The 22,889-nt window shown below is 44.4% G+C and overlaps 1 protein-coding gene across 4 annotated transcripts in view; it reads right to left on the reverse strand.

The window, feature by feature from the left end:
• Positions 1 to 20,497, reverse strand: part of LOC147032628 (inositol hexakisphosphate kinase 1-like) — a 51,012-nt gene extending 30,515 nt beyond the window's left edge. Inside the window, exons 1-2 of one of the 4 annotated variants that reach the window (XM_085870393.1) lie at positions 20,107 to 20,310; positions 16,047 to 16,145 (exon numbers count right to left, since the gene is read on the reverse strand). In XM_085870393.1, coding sequence (XP_085726519.1) covers positions 16,047 to 16,145; positions 20,107 to 20,175 — 168 coding nt within the window. In that variant the 5' untranslated portion in view covers positions 20,176 to 20,310. Of the gene's footprint in view, positions 1 to 16,046; positions 16,146 to 20,106 lie in introns of all 4 variants that reach the window. The other 3 variants (XM_085870397.1, XM_085870394.1, XM_085870395.1) reach the window with 3 other exon arrangements.
• Positions 20,498 to 22,889: the final 2,392 nt, after the last annotated feature.

Here is a 22,889-nt window from a genome sequence, read left to right on the forward strand (position 1 = left end):
GAGAAACGGTGAAACACCGCAGTTAGTCAATGTGGTCACTGCAAATGGCCTGTATGGGTGTGATGAATTGGAGAAGCAGCACTCCTAATCAACTTTCAATGGCCTATAAAAAGTTAACAGCTGACGATGTCTCTCTGAAAGGACCATCTGAACCCCCCACCCAATCTACTTTCTCAACAACCCTCTTGAAGAAGTCCTTCCATTGAAGCTTCTGGATCTCACCATCTGCCACGATCTTTCCTGGGAAAGCCACATTTCCAAGCTGGCCTCCAAAGCCAGTCACCGACTGGGCATCCTCCGTCGTGCAAAGTCCTTCATTGGCACACTTGAGCTCCTGAACACATAAAAAGCTTTTGTCTGCAGCCTGATGGAGTACTGCTCTCCCCTATAGACTGGTGCTCCTGCCTCTCACCTTTCTCGGCTTCACGCTGTGGAACCAAGGCATTTAGGATCATTGGTATCTCCCGTGATGAAGCAGAGTCTTTGGTTCACTGACTCTCTCACCACAGGCAGGTCTTTCTGTCTTCTACAGTCTCCTCTCTGGCCTCACCCCGCTCATTGTGTCATTTCCCTGGTCTCTGTTAATGCTCCAACTGAGGCGAGTGGTCTCACGGTGAAGGATGCATTCTACACCACGCTCGAGTCTGCGGTTGATCAGTTCCCCAGACGAGATACACTTCCAGTCTTGGGGGATTTCAATGCATCAACTGGAACCGATAGGGATGGTTATGAGACGTGTGTTGGTCCCCATGGTTAAGGAACTATGAACCAGAATAGCACTAAGTTCCTTGACTTTGCAAGAAGTCATGGACTTGGGGTGGCCGGTTCATGGTTTCAGCACCTACAAGCTCATCGCTGGACTTGGTATTCCAACGCTGGCGGTGTGGCAAAGGAGATTGACCATGTCCTCGTTGATGGTCGCTGGAGGATGATCCAAAACTGCAGGGTCTACCAGAGTGCTCAGTTCCTCAATACTGACCACCGGTTTGTTGTCGCAACTCTGAACTTGCACCTTAAATCCAGAAGAATGGTACCATCCCAGCCGAGGCTGGATGTTGCCAAGCTCAGGGATGAGAGAGTAGCTGAGGAGTTTGCGAACAGGCTAAGTGGAGATTTGAGGAGTCTGGGTGCTTTGGGGGGTCCTGAAGAGTTGTGGAGCGCCTTCAAGCCCACCGTCCTTGATGTTGCCGGTGGATGCCTTGGAGCTCACCGCAGGGCAAAGAAGAATTTTGTCTCTCAAGGGACACTGGATACCATTGACCAGAGTCGCAGGGCCAGGCTGAATGGCAGAGCTGAGCTGTTCAGGGAGCTGAGGTGTAAAACTGTACGTGCACTGAGGGTGGACAAGGAGGCCTATGTGCGAGGAATCTGTGAGGGGGTAGAGCATCACCTGTGGACAGGTGATTCTCGTCCCGCTTACAGGGGAATTCGCGCATTACGTTCATCCAAGCCCATCCCTCGGAGCACTAAAGTTCGAGCAGAGAGTGGTAGGCTCTTGACAGAGGAGTCTGAAGTGAAGGCCCGCTGGGCCGGTTACTTTGAGCGGTTGTACCAGGCTGATCCCCCAACTGTCGAGTTGGACGTCAAGAGTGTGACAATCCCTGTTGCTGACCCTCGAATCAACTGTGGTCCACCTACGCTTGTGGAAACACGGGCTGCGGTGAACCAGTTGAAACGGGGCAAAGCTCCAGGGATCTGTGGTATCCATGCCGAACTTCTCAAGGCTGGTGGAAATGCTGCACTCGTGTCGTTGCATGCAGTTTTGTGCTCTGCCTGGAACACAGGCATCATCCCAACTGACTGGAAGAGGGGCCTTGTTGTCCCTCTCTGGAAAGGGAAGGGTGATCGCCAAGACTGCAGCAACTACCGGGGGGTGACGCTGCTCTCAGTGCCGGGCAAGGTCTTTGCTCAGATAATTCTCGATAGGGTTCGCCACCATCTGCTTGAGCACCAGCGTCCAGAGCAGTCAGGCTTTACACCAAAGAGGTCAACGATTGACCGTATCCTTGCACTTCGTGTCCTCACCGAACGCAGACGAGAGTTTCGGCAGGGGCTGCTTGCAGCCTATGTTGATCTCTGTAAAGTGTTCGATTCAGTGAATCGGGATGTCCTCTGGAGGATTCTTGGTCTTCGTGGGGTGCCACCAAAACTGATCGATCTGATGTCGGAACTCTACTCTGGTACTGAGAGTGCTGTGAAGTGTGGTGGTACCATCTCTGACTTATTTCCAGTTGTTACTAGAGTTCGTCAGGGATGTGTACTTGCCCCCACACTTTTCAGCACTTGTATGGACTGGATTCTAGGGAGGATGTCGGAGAGATCAAGTTGCGGTGCGTCATTTGGGAATGTCAAGATCTCGGACCTTGACTTTGCAGATGATGCAGTCATCTTTGCGGAGACTTTAGACATCCTCTTGGGGGCCCTCGAGGTGCTGAATGAGGAGTCGGAGCCGTTGGGATTACGGGTTTCTTGGGTCAAAACTAAGATCCAGGCTTTCGGTGACATCTTGGATGCTGCTGTCCTGTCTGTGTCTGTTTGTGGTGAGGATGTTGAGGTCGTGGAGAGATTCACTTACCTTGGCAGTGATATTCATGTCTCTGCTGGCTGCGAGTCAGAAGTCAATAGACGTCTGGGTCGGGCCTGGGGAGTTATGGATTCACTGGATCATGGGGTGTGGCGCTGCCGGTACCTGTGCGGGAGGACGAAAGTCCGAGTCTTCAGGTCCTTGGTACTTCCAGTCTTGCTCTATGGGTGCGAGACTTGGACTCTGACCAAGGATCTGAGACTGAGACTTAATTCCTTTGGTACCAGGTCTCTTCGGAGAATCCTTGGCTATCGCTGGTCGGATTTTGTGTCCAACGAGCGGTTGCTGAGAGAGACTCGGATGAGATTTGTTACCTGCATAGTCCGTGAGCGTCAGTTGCGGCTGTATGGACATGTGGCTCGTTTTCCTGACTCTGATCCTGCTCACCAGATTCTCTCAGCGAGGGAGTCTCATGAGTGGAGGAGGCCAGTGGGTCGACCACGTGCCTCATGGTTGCAACAGGTTGACCATCATCTCAAGGAGATGGGGATGGGCCTGGCATCTGCCTGGGGGATGGCCAGATGGAGGCCCCTGGAGTACCGGCGGAAAGTGGACGCAGCGACGTGCTGTTCTGGCACATGCTCCCATACCTGACCTGACCTGACTGAGAGTGCTGTGAGATGTGGTGGTACCATCTCTGACTTATTTCCAGTTGTTGGTGGAGTTCGTCAGGCGTGTGTACTGGCCTCCACACTTTTCAGCACTTGTATGGACTAGATTCTAGGGAGGATGTCAGAGAGATCAAGCTGCGGTGCATCGTTTGGGAATGTCAGGATCTCTGATCTTGATTTCGCAGATGATGCAGTCATCTTTGCGGAAACTTTAGATATCCTTTTGGGGGCCCTCGAGGTGCTGAACGAGGAGTCGGTGCCGCTGGGATTACGGGTTTCCTGGCTCAAAACTTTCAGGGATCCAGGCTTTCAATGACATCTTGGATGCTGCCATCTTGTCTGCATCTGTTTGTGGTGAGGATGTTGAGGTCATGGAGAGATTCACTTACCTTGGCAGTGATATTCACGTCTCTTACGGCTGTGAGTCAGAAGTCAATAGATGGCTGGGTCGGGCCTGGGGAGTCATGGACTCCCTGAATAAGGGTGTGGGACGCTGCCGGTACCTGTGTGGGAGGACTTAAGTCCGATTCTTCAGGTCCTTGGTGCTTCCAGTCTTGCTTTATGGATGCGAGACTTGGACTCTGACCAAGGATCTGAGACGGACACTTAATTCCTTTGGTACCAGGTCTCTTTGGAGAATCCTTGGCTATCGCTGGTCGGACTTTGTGTCCAACGAGCGGTTGCTGAGAGAGACTTCGATGAGATTTGTTACCTGCATAGTCCGTGAGCGTCAGCTGTCGCTGTATGGACATGTGGCTCGTTTTCCTGACGCTGATTCTGCTCACCAGATTCTCTCAGCGAGGGAGTCTCGTGAGTGGAGGAGGCCAATGGGCCGACCACGTCCCTCGTGGTTGCAGCAGGTTGATCGGCATCTCAAGGAGATGGGAATGGCCAGACGGAGACCCCTGGAGTATCGGCGGAAAGTGGACGCAGCAACGCACTGCTCTGGCGCATGCTCCCATACCTGACCTGACCTGAGTACCCCAGAAAACAGTGGCCAAGACCTTTCCAGCTGATGCAGTCTTCTTGAAATCTTGTGGAGACAGAGAATGTGTTCTTCCACTGCATGCTCAGTGGTTTGATCTCAGGACTAAAGTGGTATGAACTGGCAACCTTTTCTTGACCCTCAAATATTGACTTTTAACCACAGCCGGACCAACATTTTTTTTTCCTCCCGAATCTTTCCTACTGGGGTCTTGTCGGACCCCAACTCAAAAAGCACTGAATTTTACAAAATCTGCCAAAGTTTCACATGAAGGACTAAACATGGTGTGTTATTGATCAAATCAACAAACAAGAAAAAGAGATATAAAATCTAAAATTAACCAATAAACTGGGGACTTTTATGACCCCAAACTCAAAGCATTAAATTTCATTCAATCTAATAAAGTTTCACATCAATGAGGAAACGTATTTTGATTGGATGATGTTTTCGTGATAAAGTAAACAAACACGACCATTAAAAAAAAAAAAAAATTAAAGGACTTACTCGTTACAAATACAGGGACCTATTGATTTACGCCATAGGTGCGTTCTTGAAGATAGTCGTGTAAATTAAAACCAATTTTCCCATCAGAAATAATGTAATCGGTGGAGGTTCGGGGAAGTGCTGCATCAATCCTCATTTTTATTGTCCTATTTTTACTCTTACAGTGGTTTATTTTATTAACCTCCACCATCGAAGATGGACGGAGGTTACTGTTTACACCCCTTTGTTTGTTTTGTTGTTTGTTTGTGAACAGTATTATGGAAAAACTCCTTGACGGATTTCGACGTAACTTGGTGGGGGATTAGGTATGGTCCAAGGATCATGCCATTAGATTTTGGACTTGGTCCAAAATTCAATATTGCCGCAATGGCGGCCATTTTGAAAAAAATTGAATTTTTGTATTTCTACATGTTTTAAGTGATTTCCAACCAAAAAAATAAAAATTGTTAGAGAAAAAAAAAACTGAAAATTTTGCAACTTAAAAAAAAAAAAATCCATTTTATTGGAAAAATATTTGAATTTTTTTTTTTTTGCATTTCTACATGTTTTAAGTGATTTCCAACCCCCCCCCCCCCAAATAAAAAATGTTGGACAAAAGAACTATAACTGTCAGCACTGTTGACGTCATATTTAATGAATAGGATATCAGGTTCACTTGAGTGACCCAGCAGTATTGGCGGCGGAGGTTTTGCACTCTACCGAGTGCTCCCCCTCTAGTTTAAATTGTAATGTTTAAGATATAAACAATGAAAAATTGTGAAAACACTACCACGTACTGTTGCATTTAATAAATTCTAACTAAAAATAGGAAAATTAAATAAAGGGGATGTTAACACGATGTTACCTGCTGCTGATGTTTTCTTGTTTCTGGAAGTGTTGAGGGGAAGGAGGTGGAGGAGTTATAGAGGAGGCGATCATGTTTGTCAGATGACCTTGGCCAAGATATTGGTGTTGATGATGTTGACGGATGATGAATTGGAGAGGGTATGAGATTCCATTTAGATTTTTGACCGCTAGATGTTGAGGGCTCACTGACATTGTCCTTTGGATGTTCTTGCCCTTCATTTTTTTGAAAAAAGGAAAACAAAGTCGTTTGAGCTGCCTTCATCTGCTTTTCTTTTTGAATTAACTTATAGCAGCTGAGGTCCACTTGGACATTTCAGGCCACTCTTGAGCTGCGTTCTGTGTTGGGATTATCTTCATCGAAGATGGCGAGACCCATATGAATGAGGTGGAAAGCCTCCACCATCCTCGTACTCGTGAGAGTACGCAGTGGCTCAACCTCTTCACTGTCTGCCTCAGACTCCTCCACCTGGCGTTCCTTCACCAGCATTAGAAGGTCCTCATTTGAGAGCTCCTCCTGGTACGAATCCAGTCACTCCTCTCCATCACCCTCCTCCACCTCATCAAAGCCAACAGTCTTGGCCATTTTGATGATGTTAGATCGTGCTTTTGACAAATTATTATTCATGCTGAAACCCGAGAAGCCATGAACAAATTGAGGGCAAAGTTTCTCCCATACTCCATTCATGCAGGAACGGGTGACTTCCTTCCATGACTCTACATTACATAGAGCATACCTTATTGTAAAGGCCTTCCAAAATTACTTTACAGTCATCTGATTAGCAGTTGATTTCATCAGGTTTGTAAATGTTATTTGGAGATAATACGCCTTGAATGTCGCAATCACTCCTTGGCCCATGGGTTGAATTAGAGATGTCATGTTGGGTGGAAGAAACACAACCTTCATGTTTTCGTTAAAGTTCTGGATGGATGTTGGATGAGCTGGGGCATGATCGAGGAGGATGAGAATTTTAAAACTCAAATTCTCCTTCTCACTATTCCTTCAACTCAGTGGGAAGCTGGGTGGGATTTTTATTCACAAAATATTTTGTCTGTTATGCAGTCCTTGGCATTTGAATACCAATAGACAGGCAAACATTTTTCACCATATCCCTTCATCGCCCTGGGATTTTCTGAATGGTAAAGCACTAACCGTTTCAATTTACAATCACCTTCAATAGTGATATGAATCGCCTTCAACTTACAATACAATCGCCTTCATTTTTACTTCAATAGTGATCATGGCCTTCCTCTGTCTTTTGCTCACCAACCTCGCTACACCACAGACGCTTTACAGTCATGATTGCAAAGGCTACACTTATTACAGCGGCACAATTCACACACAAAATAGTAAACACTTCACCAAACATACAAAGCCAAGATGGAGGGTTTCTGGAAACTAACTGAGGGAGGGGAGTGTGTGGGAGGAAATCTATCTAGCCGACATCAGCTGTTATAACGAACACGTTTTCATGCTGTTCAGTGCAAAAATTAAATCGCAGCATTACTCACGCACTCGAATCACGTAATTCCAAACACTCATGAACGTAAATTAAAAAGTGGTGTAAATGACAGGCGTGCACTATTCCAATAATGCGCAAACAGAACACGCGTTAAAGGTGAACTTACTTTACCATATGGAAGTCATATATACAGAAAAAATATATGTATATTGAACAAAAACAACTGTGGTCGTTTTGGACCCCATAAAGTATTTGCTTGCAACTCTGTGCAACAAGGTGGGATCTTAAAACATCATATATATTTATTACTGGCACATATAGGTAAACAAGCTAATAAAACACGAAATAGATCGTTAAACAAATCTAGAAAATAACATCAAAATCAATCTCATCAAACTAATATGGAAATAGCACATCAAAATGTATGCCTGGGTTCCAAAAAGACCCCTGTTGATCGGAGTAGGGTTCAGGGATTATTCACACAGAGAAGCACAGATGTCCATCAGTGTTTTGAACTTCTTGTTATTAAACAAACAAAAAAAATAAAGGGAGCAAACAAATGCCTATTGATGAGCACTCAAAAGTTTATTTATAAAAACACACACACACACACACACACACACACACACACACACACACACACACACACACACACACACACACACACACACACACACACACACACACACACACACACACACACACACACACACACACACACACGATGCCTATTGCACAGGTGTTAATAGTTTTCAATTTTAACAACCAAAGGGTTGAGTGTCCAAAGGGCAGTAGATTACTGTACTGGGTCCAGGAACGAAGGTCACATGAAACCAAACATCATTTGGTTTGATTTCACTTGTTAGAAATGCACTGTCACTATAAACAAAACAAAAATGTAAAACATGGTAAAACAATCGTCTTTTAACATGTCCATTTATTTTCCTCCATGAGAATACTTTCATTTGACTCAATCTAATCAGCTTGCATTTTACTTTTCCAAAGTTCATCCACATTCTCATTTCGAGTGAATGCAAAAAATAATAATAATAATTTAAAAAAAATTTAAAAAGGGTTCTTGAGCTAACTTAGCCATTAAATGTAGTTTGAACATCACACATTATCTTGAGGTTTTGGGGATGTCAAACTAGGTTCTCAGGATTTATTTATTCTTATATATTTGCTCTCGCTAGTTCGTCATCAGATCAGTCAATCATCGCGAGAGCGACGGTGAGAATCTAACGGCTTGTACAGGGAAATACGCATTTGACCGTCACTTTTTGGCAAATCTCCACAAGGCCCGACCAAACCAACTCACCCTGTTCTTGTAGTCATTCCAACCACCAGATATTTATCACCAGTCAACGTCTCGTGTTGAGTTCCCTTTTGTAATAAACTTCATTGTTCATCACTGCACGAAAAGCATCATTCATCCACCAAAAAAAAAAAAGGCTACCAATTTATCAAACTCGCTAACAAAGGCTGAAAGCACATCTCCCGCCAAGCTATTTCATCAGTGTCGTTTTAGCAGTTGTATCTGCTTATGGCAGGTGGTGGCACCATAACTGGGATGTACGAGATTTTACCCCGACATGCAAAAATTACTCAAAAAGATCCTGAGCCACAATCTCTCACGACCGAATTCCACCTCCTCATTATCGTGTAACAACGTATTATTGAAACATTGCACAGTACAATTGTCTGCTGTGTATTACTTCAAAAGCATTTGGATGACTGTTCTCCAATATTTCCCAAAGGGATCCCCAATTTACATGTGTGCTCTCATTTCCCTTGTGAAGTGACGTGATTCTTCCAATTTCCAGTATCTGTATCGGTTTGTCTCAATGTCATTTAATTTCCATAGCCAGATAATCTGAAGTCCTGAACCCTAGTTGAAGCGGACAGTCAATGCAGATACGTTTTTGGGGGTCAATAAGCCAATTTGTACAAGTGAGTAGAGCCGGTCCCTCACAGCGATAACTGTGACAATCACGAGACACGAGACAATCGTTCACCGATTTGATGAAACACAGAATATGTTGGTACCTAATAGGACCCGACAGAGTAGGATCCAATTCAGATTTCATCATGCAAGGAAGCTGTCGCTTAAGAGCATTGACTGACAATTCACCCATTATAGCTCTGACATTATATTTCTAAAAAGATGGCACTTCGAACAACTATTAGAAAAAATAAAAATAATTATTTTTTTAAAAAGATCCAAATACTTTCATCAATTGCTCACTCGGTTCAATACAATGATGGAATGGTATTACAGAAAGCTCAACCTCTCCCTCCGCTACCCCCCCCCCCCAAACCATGAAAGCTTACCAAAGAGGAGAAAACATGACAAAGAATTATTAATACACAATCACGATTCATACATACGAGGTGTGTCTGCCCTTTGCTTTGCATGATGGATTTAAACAACAGCATGTGTAATTCACAAACATATTGCATGTCCATGAATCTCAATGAGGATGTAAAATGAAGTGAAATGCTCGAAATAAAAAACCCTATCTTTTATAACAAGTTGTTGGTTGTTGTTATTGCTCCCAGCATGGTGGCTGTGGTGGTTGTCGTTTTGTGTTCCTTCCATGTACTTTTATATATTTTTCTATTGCTTCGGGAAATATAACCATATTTTCCGGTGTATAAACCACACTTTTTTAATCGGCAAAAAAGGGTAAAAGTTGGGGGTTGTGGTTAATACGCGGGTATAAGGGGGGGGTGTCTTTCAAACGATCAATACTGAATTTCAATTATATTCCAAATGAACACTTTACAGCAGTCAGAACTGCTGTTAAGCTCAATTCTGTCATTAAAATTTTGAAAATCAGTTGAGGTTAAGAGTTTGTTCAGCGTTTTATTAACCGTGTGTGGAATTAAAGAAATGAAAAACAAACACCCGGAGTTGAGGTGTGTGGCGTTATATAGAGCCTCCCGGCTTAGAAAATGCCGTTAAACACAAAAGAACACCTGGTCTCACATCAAAAGAAGAATTACTTACAATAGCCAGGGGTTCACACAATTATTATTTTTTAATATTTGGTTCTCGATATGAGTACCAACTGAAATGGTTTGGTACTCTCAAAAAAATAAAAAAGTGAGCTTCAAGCGTGCTTGTCGACTTTCTCAAGCACCACTGCGACTTTTAAAATGCCTCTCAGCTTAGAATGCATCTCACTCCTCTGTAAGCGCTCTCTCAGAATGTCCACTTAAGATGAGGAGACACTTGCAAGAAACTCTTTTTCCGGATGCTCCTGAACCTATTATTCCTCCTCCTTAGATTTTAATTTTTCTAAATCTTATAAAAGTTATAAACCGACAATATAACATAAATTATAATGTAATCATTCAGAAAATAAATTTTGAAATGGCAGTGTATCAATTATTAGAATAGTCACGGAAGAATCTCACCGATTGAGAACCAGAACTAGAACCAGAACCAGTCTCACCACACAAATCCTCTGTTGTGCTCGTACGTTTTCGGAGCATCTTTGAAGTACGCATTTAGTTGTTATTTTTTAACCACACATGAGTGAGTACCTGCGTACCAGTCATGTAAACCCCTGACAATAGCTAGCAGCCACCTCAAATAAGCTTGTGCACAGACTTACGTGCATCTGAGAACAAGCTGGGGGTGGTCACGTGACCTTCAAGAAGGGCCGCTTTGTGCTTCGTGAGTTGCTCGGCTTACGTCATGTATCATCCATTCTAATCAATCAAGATGTCAAGGCGTTCATTCACCATAGCATTCAAACTCACCATCTGCCAGTCTGCAGTTTGGAAACTGGAAGTTGGGAGGCCATTCGGCATGGACGAGTCCATCATCCGGCGCTCGAGAACAGGCAAGGCAACGATAGAGAAGATGCCAAGGAAGAAGAAGGCACTGAGGGGAAAGTCAGCGAAGTGGCCTCAGCTCGAGGGGCGTTTCGTCGCTTGGGTCCGGGAGAAGAGAGCAGAGGGTTCTGCCATCTCAACACTTGCTCTCAGGCTGAAGGCAAAGAGCTTAGCTAAGCAGTATGACATTGGGAACTTCATAGCCAGCCCACGTGGGCCAACAGGTTCATAGCAAGCCATCTCAACTGTCGGTTTGATGCCGCACACATCTCCCAGCATCTACTCGATGATGTGACCGAAAAGACAACGCGCTTCCAATCCTATGTCATCAAGCTTCGCCGAAAGCATGAATATCCCCTCAGCAGGATACGGAATGCCAAACAGACCCCCCCTGCCCTCCGACATACCGAGGGACCACCATCACAGTGAAAGGGGAGCGCAATGTGATGAGCAACACGACTGGTCATGAGAAGGACCGATTCACCGTCATGCTCGCCTGCACCACAGATGGTGGGAGGCTTCCCCCGTTTATCGTGCTGAAGAGGAAGACACTGCACAAAGACAAGTTTCCAGCTGGCGTCATTGTTTGTGCACAGCAGAAGAGGTGGACAGACAAGGAACTGGCCCAGGACTGCGTGCACACAGTCTGGAGTAGTAGGCCAGATGGCAGCCTCTCCCGACGATGGAACATGCTAGTCCTGGATGCGTTCAGATGTCACAAGTCCGACGACACCAAAGCGCTGCTCCGTCGGACCAACACCGATCTCGTCTTCATCCCAGGTGGGATGATATCCCTCCTGCAGCCCGACGTGTCCATCAACAAGCTGTTCAAGGACGGGATATGTTGCTGCTGGTCCGACTGGATAGAGTGGGGAGAAGACCTACACCAAGAGCGGAAGGATGAGAAAGGTCGACCTTCTGATGATCTGCGGCTGGATCGTCAAGGTGTGGGAGGAGATACCGTCGGACATAATCAAGCAAGCATATCTGAAATGCTGCATCTCAGCAACATGGACGGCACCGAGGACGACATCATTTGGGAGGAGGCGGCTGAAAATAGTGGTGACAGTGACAGCGATGGAGAGTTGCTCTACCCTGAGTCAGACAAGGAGTTACCTCCTGACAAATAATCATGTCGTCTTCGACGAGGAAAGCATTGACGAGGATTTCCTCAGGTTTAGCCGAAAAGCTTCATCAAACCCAAACGGCCATTTTCAGGGCCACAAATCAACAAGAAATATGTATGATCCTGGGATGAATCCCTTTTCTTTCTCTTTCTCGGAACAAAATATTATCTTTATAATATTACAAAATAAGAATATAACCTGGTGTTGGCTTAGCGGTTAGGGTGGTGGCTTGGAATCATAGGGTGCTGAATGAACACCAGGGGGTTGACACAGCCCGTCATCCTTCCGAGATCAGCAAAATGAGCACCAGTGGAGCAGCCAAAAAGGCTGCACACGAAGGGAAGGGGTATCAACAGATTGATTAAATCTGGTAGTGGTGTGGTGCGGACATGATGAGCCGAATGGCTTCCTTCTGTGCCTTCATTCCTTGTAAATTCTTGTATAGAAAGAAAAATAATAACTTCTTGGTATCCTCTCCTGTCTTCAACTTCTTGAAAATGAATATAAGACTGTTGGACGAAATTCAGCGGACATGGGAGTGAGCATGTTGATACCTCCTTCACTTTGTCCCGTACAAAGTTAATGTATAAACTTATTTAGATCTCGATCAGAAAATAAAATGATCAATACATTAATTTATTTTGAGGGTGAAAAACATGGGTGCGGTTAATACACTGGAAAATACAGTATGCAAAATCCTGTGTGTTGTCTCAGTGTCCTTCTAAAGCATTGGTTCCCAACCTGTGGTCCACAAATAAATGGCAGGTAGTTTCGTAAGTTACTAACCCCCACCCCCCCCCCCCCAAAAAAAAAGTAATCTCAGGTTGTACATGTTTACTCAATAAAATCAGTTCGTTCAATTCACCTCAACCCCTATCACCTTTTTATACATGTTCTTTCCAGTACTTTTTGACATTTGCTCACTTTTGATGCAATTCGAAGAGGAGTATTCAAAGCAGCAATTTCAACCGAAATGGATACAAATATTAACTTTCGGTTCATGGTCAGTGACGGATATCACAGTTCGCCATAGTGTTGCGTCACATCCTGTACACTGTGCAATCATTTTCTACTTTCGGGTTGCATCCCACCAAACTCGTTTTCGTTTTTCCAGAGTGTATAAAAAAATAAAATAATAATAATCACAATTGCTTTGACTCGGTGAGCAGTGCATTACAAAATGGAGAGATTTATTATACGAGCGAGTGGTAGTGGGGACCAGCCTGGGCCCACAACTAGAATCGAGGAATCTCATCAGCCACCTTCAAAGAAAAGAAAGCCTCTGTGCCAGAAATACAATCCAGAATATTTAGCATTGGGATTTACATTGACTGGATCAGAGGATGAACCAAAGCCACAGTGCAGGATATATTGTCAAACGAAGTGCTTAAACCTGCAAAATAGCACCGCCATTTATCTACAAAGCATCCGGAATGTGAAAATCCCCCACATTGAGTTTTCCTTTTTTAAAAAAGAGACGGGAACTTTGCCATCAGTTTTCAATGCGTCAAACGACAACTGTACTTGATAATGGTTTAAAAGCATCTTTCCTGATTTTGCTGAGGATTGCAAAGTCCAAATATACCATCAGAGATGGGGAATCCCCCACCATTGAATGAAAAAGGTCATACATATTCCAGATAATGAGGGAGGTGAATTGGAAACACGACACCATTTGGTCATCATCTCGACAAAGTTTCCCAGGGGTGAGGAACGTAGTAACCAAAAATAATTGAAATCAGATAAGCGGTTTTCCATTTATTACAAAAAACATTTTTTCAAGATGGCCGTCCCAGTCGGCCATCTTGGATCTGGCCACGGCCAAAATCAATAGGGTTCTTCCTTTTCAGGTGGTACATGTGTGACCTAAATTTCAAATCGATATGGCGAACAGTTTATGAGTTATCGCACTCACAGCTATAAATGTTGACGCCCGGACGGACGGACGGACAGCCGGACGCCCTGGGTGACAACAATATCCCCCTTCCGCCACGCGGTGGGGAATAAAAAAAACCAACAGTTGGGGACGATCTTGTGATGCCCTGTGTGAGTAAATATTTATTTGGCTCCGAAGCAGTAAAAAAAAAACAAGATAAAAAAAAAAAAAAATTGCCAACGTTCCGATATTAAATAATAGTTTGTCGTCACATTCATTTTGTCATTCTATATAGAAGAGCAACTCGTTCAACGTCTTCGAGGTGAGAGATCCGCCATTGAACCCGATGAATCCACAGACATTGCTGGTTTACGTGTATGTATAATTTTGGTCACGTGACCCTCTAGAAGTGTTGAGGTGAAGGTGAAATCCTTGGCAAGGTGAAATCGTTGAAGATCTCCTGTTCTGCAAAACTGGAAAATCAGACAACTGGTGAAGAAATCTTCAAAGTTATAGATTCCTACACGTGTGCACGTTGTTTAAAGTTGTCGTATCGGGATATGCACCGACGGTGCACGTTCAATGATGGGAGTGCACAAAGGTGTGATTCAGTGGGTAAAACAGGTTGCCCCAGCAGTACGAGTAGCCCACTGCATCGTGCACAGAGAAGCCTTAGCAGCTGGCCATTTGGAGCCAGAACTATACACCCGTTCCTGACAGATACAGTGAAAACAGTAAACTTTGTTAAAGCAAGGCCATTTAATTCTCATCTTTTTACTGCACCATGCATTGAAATGGGACCTGATCACGTCCAACGGTTGCTGCACACCGAGATCCGCTGTCTATCACGCGGACGAGTCTTACAATGTGTATTTGAGCTGCACAAGGAACTGGAGGAATTCTTGACAAAAGCAAGCTACAGCCATGCAAGCCCATTCAAAGACCAACTCTTTCTTGCTGAACTTGCATATTCAGCAGATATATTTAACCTTCTGAATGATCTCAACTTTTCACTGCAAGGCAAAGATACAAACATTTTGATGCTTAGCAATGAAGTGATGGGAAGAGCTAGGGGAGAGGGTCGGATGGGGAGGACAAAGGGCGAGGTGGTGAAGGGATGAGTCGCAGTGGGGAGTAATAAGAGAGGGGGCAAAGGGAAGTGGGAGATTGAAGGAGGTGGAGGAATGAGATGGAAGAGAGAGGGTGGGGGAAGGGAGTAGCTTTGTGGGTGTGAGGGGGGGCAGCTTGGAGAAGGAGGAGTGAGGGGGTAGATTTGAAAGGGAGGGGTGAGGGAAGAAAGTTGAAGGAGAAAGGTGTGGGAGGAAGTTTGGAGAGGGAAGAGAAAGAAGTTTGCTTTGAAGAGGGAGGAGGCGGTTGATTTTTGAGGGAGGGTTGAGAGGGAAACTTTGAGGGAGATTAGAGATGAGAGCAGGCATGGCCATGGGGGAGTATGGAGAAGGGAGGAGAAGGACGAGACTGGGTCGTATTGTGAAGACGGGAGCAGGTGAAGGGAGGAACAAAATTTGAGGGGGTGGGAAGAGGGGGGGAGGCAGCTTGAGAAGGGAGAGTGAGGTGGATATTTGAAGGGGAGGGGCAAGAATTGAGAGAACTTTCTGAATCATTGATACTTGTGACTTGGCAAAAAAAAATTGTCGCCAAGTATATTGGTCTGCAGCGTTTGTCTGTCACAATTTTTGGCCATAGTTTACAAGCAATCGTTATGAAAACATTTTTTTTGTGCGTAGGTGACAGCAACACAAAATATTTTGGTGAAGATCTGAATAAAAACCATGTAGAGCACGGGATCCCAAAAACAGTGTAGAGCATGATGTCTCAAAAAGTTATGGACGGATTCGGACGAAACTTGGTGGACAGGTTGGGAGTGCCACGAGGAAGGATTGATTCAATTTTGTGAAGATCCGAATCTGGATTCGAGAAATTATTTTGAAGCGATTCTTCACCATTGAGAGAGAGAGATGGCGCCAAAAACTGCATACAATGGTGCCCCCAGAATCCGAATTTAATTCGTTCCAAGAGGCTGTTCGGATTCCAAAACTATTTTCCCAATAAGAAATAATGGAAAGTGAATTAATCCGTTCCTGGACCCCAAAAAACCCACTTTCAAGACACTTTCAACTGAAATTACCCATGTTCAAGGTAAAATAAGATGAGTAAATGACCTTTTCTGGGTCATGAATCTCATTCCAAACCTGGGGGATGAGCAGGAGCGTTGTCGCTTCTTCTATCAGGTCTGGAAGCAGCTCCGGCCTATCAGTGGCCATTGGGATCCAAAACGTAAACTGCTCAGCCTGGTGGAGGTATGGAATTAACCATGAAGCACCAAATGGTGTTTTATATCCCAGTACACTTTGTGGAGATACAAATGTGCCGTTTTCACCGCACAGTTCCACGGGAGAGAATCAAGAGGTGAAGCGATTGGGTGACGCAGCATGACGTCACTACCATGCTCTGGAAAAAACACTGAGTTCGTTAAACGCCGATTCATCAGAGGGCTCATTGAATGAGTTCGCTTCACAACGGGTTTTCGCGCTTTTATCGCTTCTTTATTTTTCAGAATCCTACACACGGTCGATTTCGGCAGCTCAAACATGGCAGCGAGATCAGACACACGCTTACCGTTCTCATGCTTAGCGATAAGTTCTTCCTTCAACTCAATTGTTCTCACGGACTTCCTCTTATTCCTATTTGCTTCACTGCTCTTCTTGGGTGCCATGGTGAATGCACAAGGGTGATAATTGAAAAAGAAATGCACAAATGAAGGTGAAAACAAGAGGTAAAGTAACGATCGACACAGGAGAGATGCTTTCACGAGTACTTCCACCGACGAACTGAATGAACAAAGCGCAAAGATGCGCGTCAAACAGGTGGGGGAGACGCGTGAACAAACATGAACGCCACGTTGTGTTCGGTTTTCGAAAATGTGTTCGGTTTTTAGGGCAAAATTTTCTCGAAAAAATTGTTCGGATTCCAATTTGTTCAAACAATGGGGCGTTCGGATTCTGGGGGCACCGCGGTATAGCATGATATGTCAAGAAGTTGTGGACGGGTTGTGACAAAACTAGGTGAATGAGTGCGGTAGGTGACAAGAACAAGCCGATTTGATTTTGGTTCAGGTCTGGATTCAGATCCGACCTAACAGTGGGATACAAAATGTAAACTATTCAGCCTGGCGGATGTCTGCGCTCCACCAAGCACAGTTCCATTTTGTTTCACAAAGTGTCACTCTCCGAGTGATTTTTGGTTCACGAAAAAATATTTTCACGAAAAAAAATAAGTGACCACTATATTCGTTATTGTTGTGTGTCTGTCTGTCTGTCTGTCTGTCTGTCCCGAGCATAGCTCCGTGGGTTCTGATCCGATCCTGATAAAATTTTGGTGGGAGGTTTATATCATGATCTAGTTGTGTTTTCCTGAAAAAGAGCATGGTGCGCCCATTATGGGTGGAACCACGCCCCAAAAAACGTGTTTTTACGGGGTAGCCGATTTCCATTTACATCTTCTCCTCGGGGGTTTGTCGAATCTGACAGGGGTTTCGGTATTTGGTTAGCCCAATGGCACCTGCATAGCCCCACGGAGCTCGATTTTTCATTTTCGTCCCAAGGTCAAGGTCACAAGGTCACGAACTTAGAAAATTGCGAATTTTGACGCAAAAAAATTTCTTCTCCGAGGGGTTTGTCAAATCTGGCAGGAGTTTTGGTATTTGGTTAGCCGAATGGCACCTGCATAGCCCCACGGAGCTCGATTTCTCATTTTCGTCCAAAGGTCAAGGTCATAAGGTCAAGGTCACGAACTTAGAAAATTGCGAATTGTGTTTTTAGGGGGTAGCCAATTTCAATTTGGATCTTCTCCGAGGGGTTTGTCGAATCTGGCAGGGGTTTTGGTCTTTGGTTAGCCCAATGGCACCTGCATAGCCCCACAGAGCTCGATTTTTCATTTTCGTCCCAAGGTCAAGGTCACAAGGTCGTCACAAGGTCACGAACTTAGAAAATTGCGAAGTTTGACATAAAAATCATACGACCGCCCAAACTTTGAGAGCTCGGATGACAATATTTTTTTATGCATAATCTTGAGGTCATTCCCCACCTAAAGTCTTGAAACCATTTTGCTCTATCTCGAACACCTTGCCCGTGGCGACCCCTTCAAAGTTGTTTTTACGCTGATTTCATCAAAGTATGGATAATCCGAGGAGTCCGAAATGCCATATAGCCTATATGACGTTATATTGTTCCTGGAATGTTCCAGAGGAAGTCTTGCACCAAAGGTCATAATCCTTGACATTTGACCTTTAAAGTTCACAAAGGTCAAATATTCAAAGTTGTGGTAATCGAACCACGTTTTCGACCTTCTTCGACCAACTAACTCCAACAAGCTATAGCACGTATCCTGTTTCCTTATTTAATATCGACAACATTGTTTTGTGACCTTCAAAGGTTATGCAAAGGTCAAATTTTTAAAGTTGTTGAACCAAACCGGGTTTTCGACATTTTGCAGCTAATAACCCATCACTCATACCACATCATGTTGATCATTTTTATAACTTGGTTAAAAATTATTACATTGTCTCATCCTTGACTTTTGAAACAATCTACATATCGTTAAATACCGCTCGTGAACCATTGCCGTCTCCAGACTTGTCAATTTTATCCTTGCGGTGAAAACAAAGCAAAAATTAAAAAATTTAAAAAAAACAATAACAAGATAAAACACCAAAGCCAGATACAGCCGTTGACACACTTGACATGTGAACACCTACAAACCAGAATCATTTTATAATGCAGGAGAAGCTGCCCAGAAATTGTAACCTGGTGTCAAGGGGTATCCAAAAGATCACACCACTTGCTACCCACAGTTTATGCAGAAATTTGTAATTTACCCAAGGTGCTGGTATCAACTCACTTAACCTATGCGACACACTGTTGGATCCTTACAATGCACCAATAATCGCTGCTGTTAGACTTCTCCTCCGGGTTAACGTCCATCTGAAGGCTCGCAACCTGCTTGTCAAACACCAGCATGGCAGTTTATAGCTTGGCCGACATTTAAACTCGGGTTAGACAGGTCCGAGGAGAGTGGGATACTTAACAGCTATCCTAGAAACCTGGTGTTGGCTCAGTGGTCAGGGTGGTGGCTTGGGATCTTCCGGTCCTGAGTTCAAGCCCCGTCGGCCGCTGAATTAATACACACCAGGGGTTGACTCAGCCTGTCATCCTTCCGAGGTCGGCGAAATGAGTACCAGTTCCAGTGTGTGTACTGGTAGAGGGGCACTGCATCAGCGACACAGTCGCGCTTCAAGAAATGATAGCTACCCCGGCAGCTAAGCTGCCATACGACCACCACCACCAACAGCTATCCTGCAAGCACAAGCATTAAATACCGCCAACAACAAATGGTTATTTTCACAAAAAAAAAAAAAAAAAATCAAATAATTTAATTGACAACATACCCCTCCTGCCAATCACCCATCACCCATCCCTCCTCTTAATTAATAAACTTCATCTTAACAGAAATGTTGAGGAAACAACAGTTTTGTGTCATTTGCATCAATTTAGCACGAACCAAAAGAGAACCAGCTGTAACAATTGTGTGTATATATATATATATATATATATATATATATATATATATATATATATATATATATATATATATATATATATATTTTTTTTTTTTTTTTTTTTTAAACCGAGTAAACACATGTTAAAGAAAAATAACGTCATAACACAAACAATGTTAATGGGTTTATTGGAAGAGAAAGGAACCACACACGGCCCGTTTGCTTCACTCGACATTTAAAAGGACACCGAGCATGACGTCATCACACACACAAAAACACACAAAAACACACACAAACACTTTTCATTTTTAACCGTAAAAATCGCGGTCACTCCATGAAGACCGAGCTCGAAAAATGCAACAAAATCACAATCACTTGTCACCACCCGATGAAAAGTGTCGTGAAACGGCCATTTTAAACGGAATAAGGAAAACAGTGCATTGTGGTATAAAAACACAATGAGGGATACGCGAGGAGCACGGATCACAGATGACACAGCATTGCGCCGCGATGGCAGCACGCCGCACACACCACGGATACATGACCACGTCGTCGACGTCGATCGAGCGTTTGAGAGGAAAAACGAAAAAAAAAAAAAATGGAAAAAATAATAATAATACTAATAATAATACTAATACTAACACTACTACTAATAATAAAATAATGTTTCAGCCGACAGGCCGAGGCCTACCTACCGAGAAAATCCCAAAGGAACGGCAGGAGCCGGTGCGCCGGATCCGACCGCGGCTCCGCGGGCTGTGCATGCGCCTCCCTGTGAGGGACGCGGGCGGTGAGGGAGACGCGACGACGAGAACCTGAGGAGGCACAGCAAGCGGGAACCAGGTACGTCAGACCCGGAACCTGCTCGCAGCCGCACAAGATGGCGCTAGGCCACAGCCTCAGCCGGCATCCGGTTATTTTCCATCGATGGAAGGGTCGGCGTGACGTCGCCACGTAAATGGCAACGTCATCACGTCTTAGCAGCCCTCCATCTACATAATACGTCACACAGTCGACGAGGTGAAAGGACAGAATTTGGGAAGAGTCGGGTGGGGGGGAGAAATCCACCATTTTTGCATTACTAATATATTGGAGAAACGGCGTGAAAGCCAATAATCATCATCATCATCATCATCATCTCCGTGCCTTGATGCCAACAGTTCGGGGTCGCCACTCAGAAACTCCCTTCTCCCTTCCCCCTCGATCCTCCGTATCTTCCTCTTTTTTTCCCACGCTCGAAAAGCTCTCCACGACATTCCTTCCTCCACCTTCATCTCAGTCGTCCTGTTGATCTTTCCCTCCAATCGGCTCATTCCATACGTTCTCGGTTGGTCCCTCGAATCCGCTCCGTGACGTTTGATGCGATCTTGATGAAACTTGGACACGAGTTAGAAATCATGGTCAAGTTGTGTGTTTTTGTATGAGGGGCGGAGCCACGCCCCTTGTGGGCGGAGCCACGCCCACTTCAACTTTTTATTTACTTATTTTTTTCTCGATTTTTTTTCTCGCAATTTCATTTCCCAGAAGCTGTGCGTAATGTCCATAAGTACAACATATAAAAAATCCGATTCGATTTGGTCAATTTTGACGGAAGAGATAGGTTTTTACGGTAGGGCCTCGTCAATGATGCCCGCGAACCATCGTCGCCTCCCGGCTTGTTTTATTTATTATTGCCAAATTATATGAGTATTATTATTGTCAATATTATGAGCACTAGTACGGGCCCGTAGGTGCATCAACGACGACTGGATTGGGGCATTATTTCAATTAGATCGGACCAACCGTATCATGAATGGCCATAACTTGGGAAACACCTGGGAAACATACTCAGGTCTCCAGCATCAATTGTGACGTCATATCAAATGAAGAAGAATTGTGACGCCCCCTCTCTCTCTCTCACCCCCATCCCTCCCCCCTAGTCTCGCCCTCCTCTCTCGCCCCTCTCTCTCGCGCTCTCCTCCCTTGAATTGTGACGCCCCCTCACTTTCCCCCTCTCTCTCCCCTCTCTCTCGCCCCCACTCTAACCCGCCCCCACTCTAACCCGCCCCCCTCTCCCGTCCCCCTCTCTCGCAGATATTGGTCGACAGATAAATGGCGTAACTTGGAAACTGCTTATCCGATTCATATCAAACCTTGAAAAGGCACATCCACGGGTCCCCAGCAATATTGCTGGCAAGTTTCAATCAGATCGGACCGTCAATCGTGCAAAGAAATTTAATAAATAATAAATAAATAAACATTAATTGTGACGTCATTCGTGATGTCATAGCACCGTGTCCTGTCATTGGTCAACAGATAAGTGGCCATAACTTGGGAACCGCTCGTCCGATCAATATCAAACCTCGAAAACGCACATCCGTGGGTCCCCGGCAATATTCCTGGCAAGTTTCAATGAGATCGGACCGGCGGTCGTTGAAAAACGGCGGTCGCAGACAGACAGACAGACAAACAGACACACACATGGAATTATAGATAGATTATTAAATACTACTGCGGGCCCGTACGTGCAAAAAATAAATTATAATAAAAAAGAAGAATTGTGACATCAATCGTGCAAAATAATAATAATAATAATAATAATAATAAAGAAGAATTGTGACGTCAATTGTGCAAAAAAAAAAGGAATTGTGACGTCAATCGTGATGGCATAGCACCATTTCCTGTCATTGGTTGGTAAATAAATGGCCATAACTTGGGAACCACTTGTCCGATTAATATCAAACCTTGAAAAGGCACATCGACAGGGCCCCAGCAATATAGCTGGCAAGTTTCAATTAGATCGGACCAGTGGTTGTAGAGAAACAGCGGTCACACACACACACACACACACACACACACACACACACACACACACACACACACACACACACACCTGGAATTATAGATAGATGTGGATTGTTACAATGTTGTCATTATTTTTATAGGGCGGCGACATCTCGGTTATATAATTGGCTATTCTGTCCTGTGTCTTCTGTCACACTTATGGCCGCGTACGTCCCTTTGATCTGAGGGCTACAAATAGAAATTTGTCCAACGTCACCTCTTCCCATCATGCATGCTAATTCACCGTGTCTACGTTTAAATTTTATAACTGCAAAATTGTTTCATCTTATATATTATTTCCGAGTTTGTGGTTTCGTGTCGCGCTATCTTCGACTTTGTTCTGCGCTCGAGTAACGTGATATTCGGCTTACATTATCTCAAAGACCATATGAGGTACATGGTACAAAAAAAGTAAATAAAATGGTTCTGAAACAGTGAAATCGTATTCCACTTACTGCATTAAAGTAAAATTACTGCTGATACTCTGCATCAGTTCCTTTCTCAAACACACCCACCCCAACATGTCGCGCAGAGCGCGGGTTATGCTAGTCATTCTTAACCTAGACTTTTACTGCCCCCAGTCACGCGATATCGAAGTATTCGCTTCTTGTTGTTATTTGCTTTCTAATGAGAAGGTCATGCCGTTGAAGGACCG

This window comes from Eptatretus burgeri, chromosome 2 (assembly GCF_056783735.1).
Source record: "Eptatretus burgeri isolate ZD-2024b chromosome 2, Ebu_testis_v1, whole genome shotgun sequence".
Lineage (NCBI taxonomy): Eukaryota > Metazoa > Chordata > Myxini > Myxiniformes > Myxinidae > Eptatretus > Eptatretus burgeri.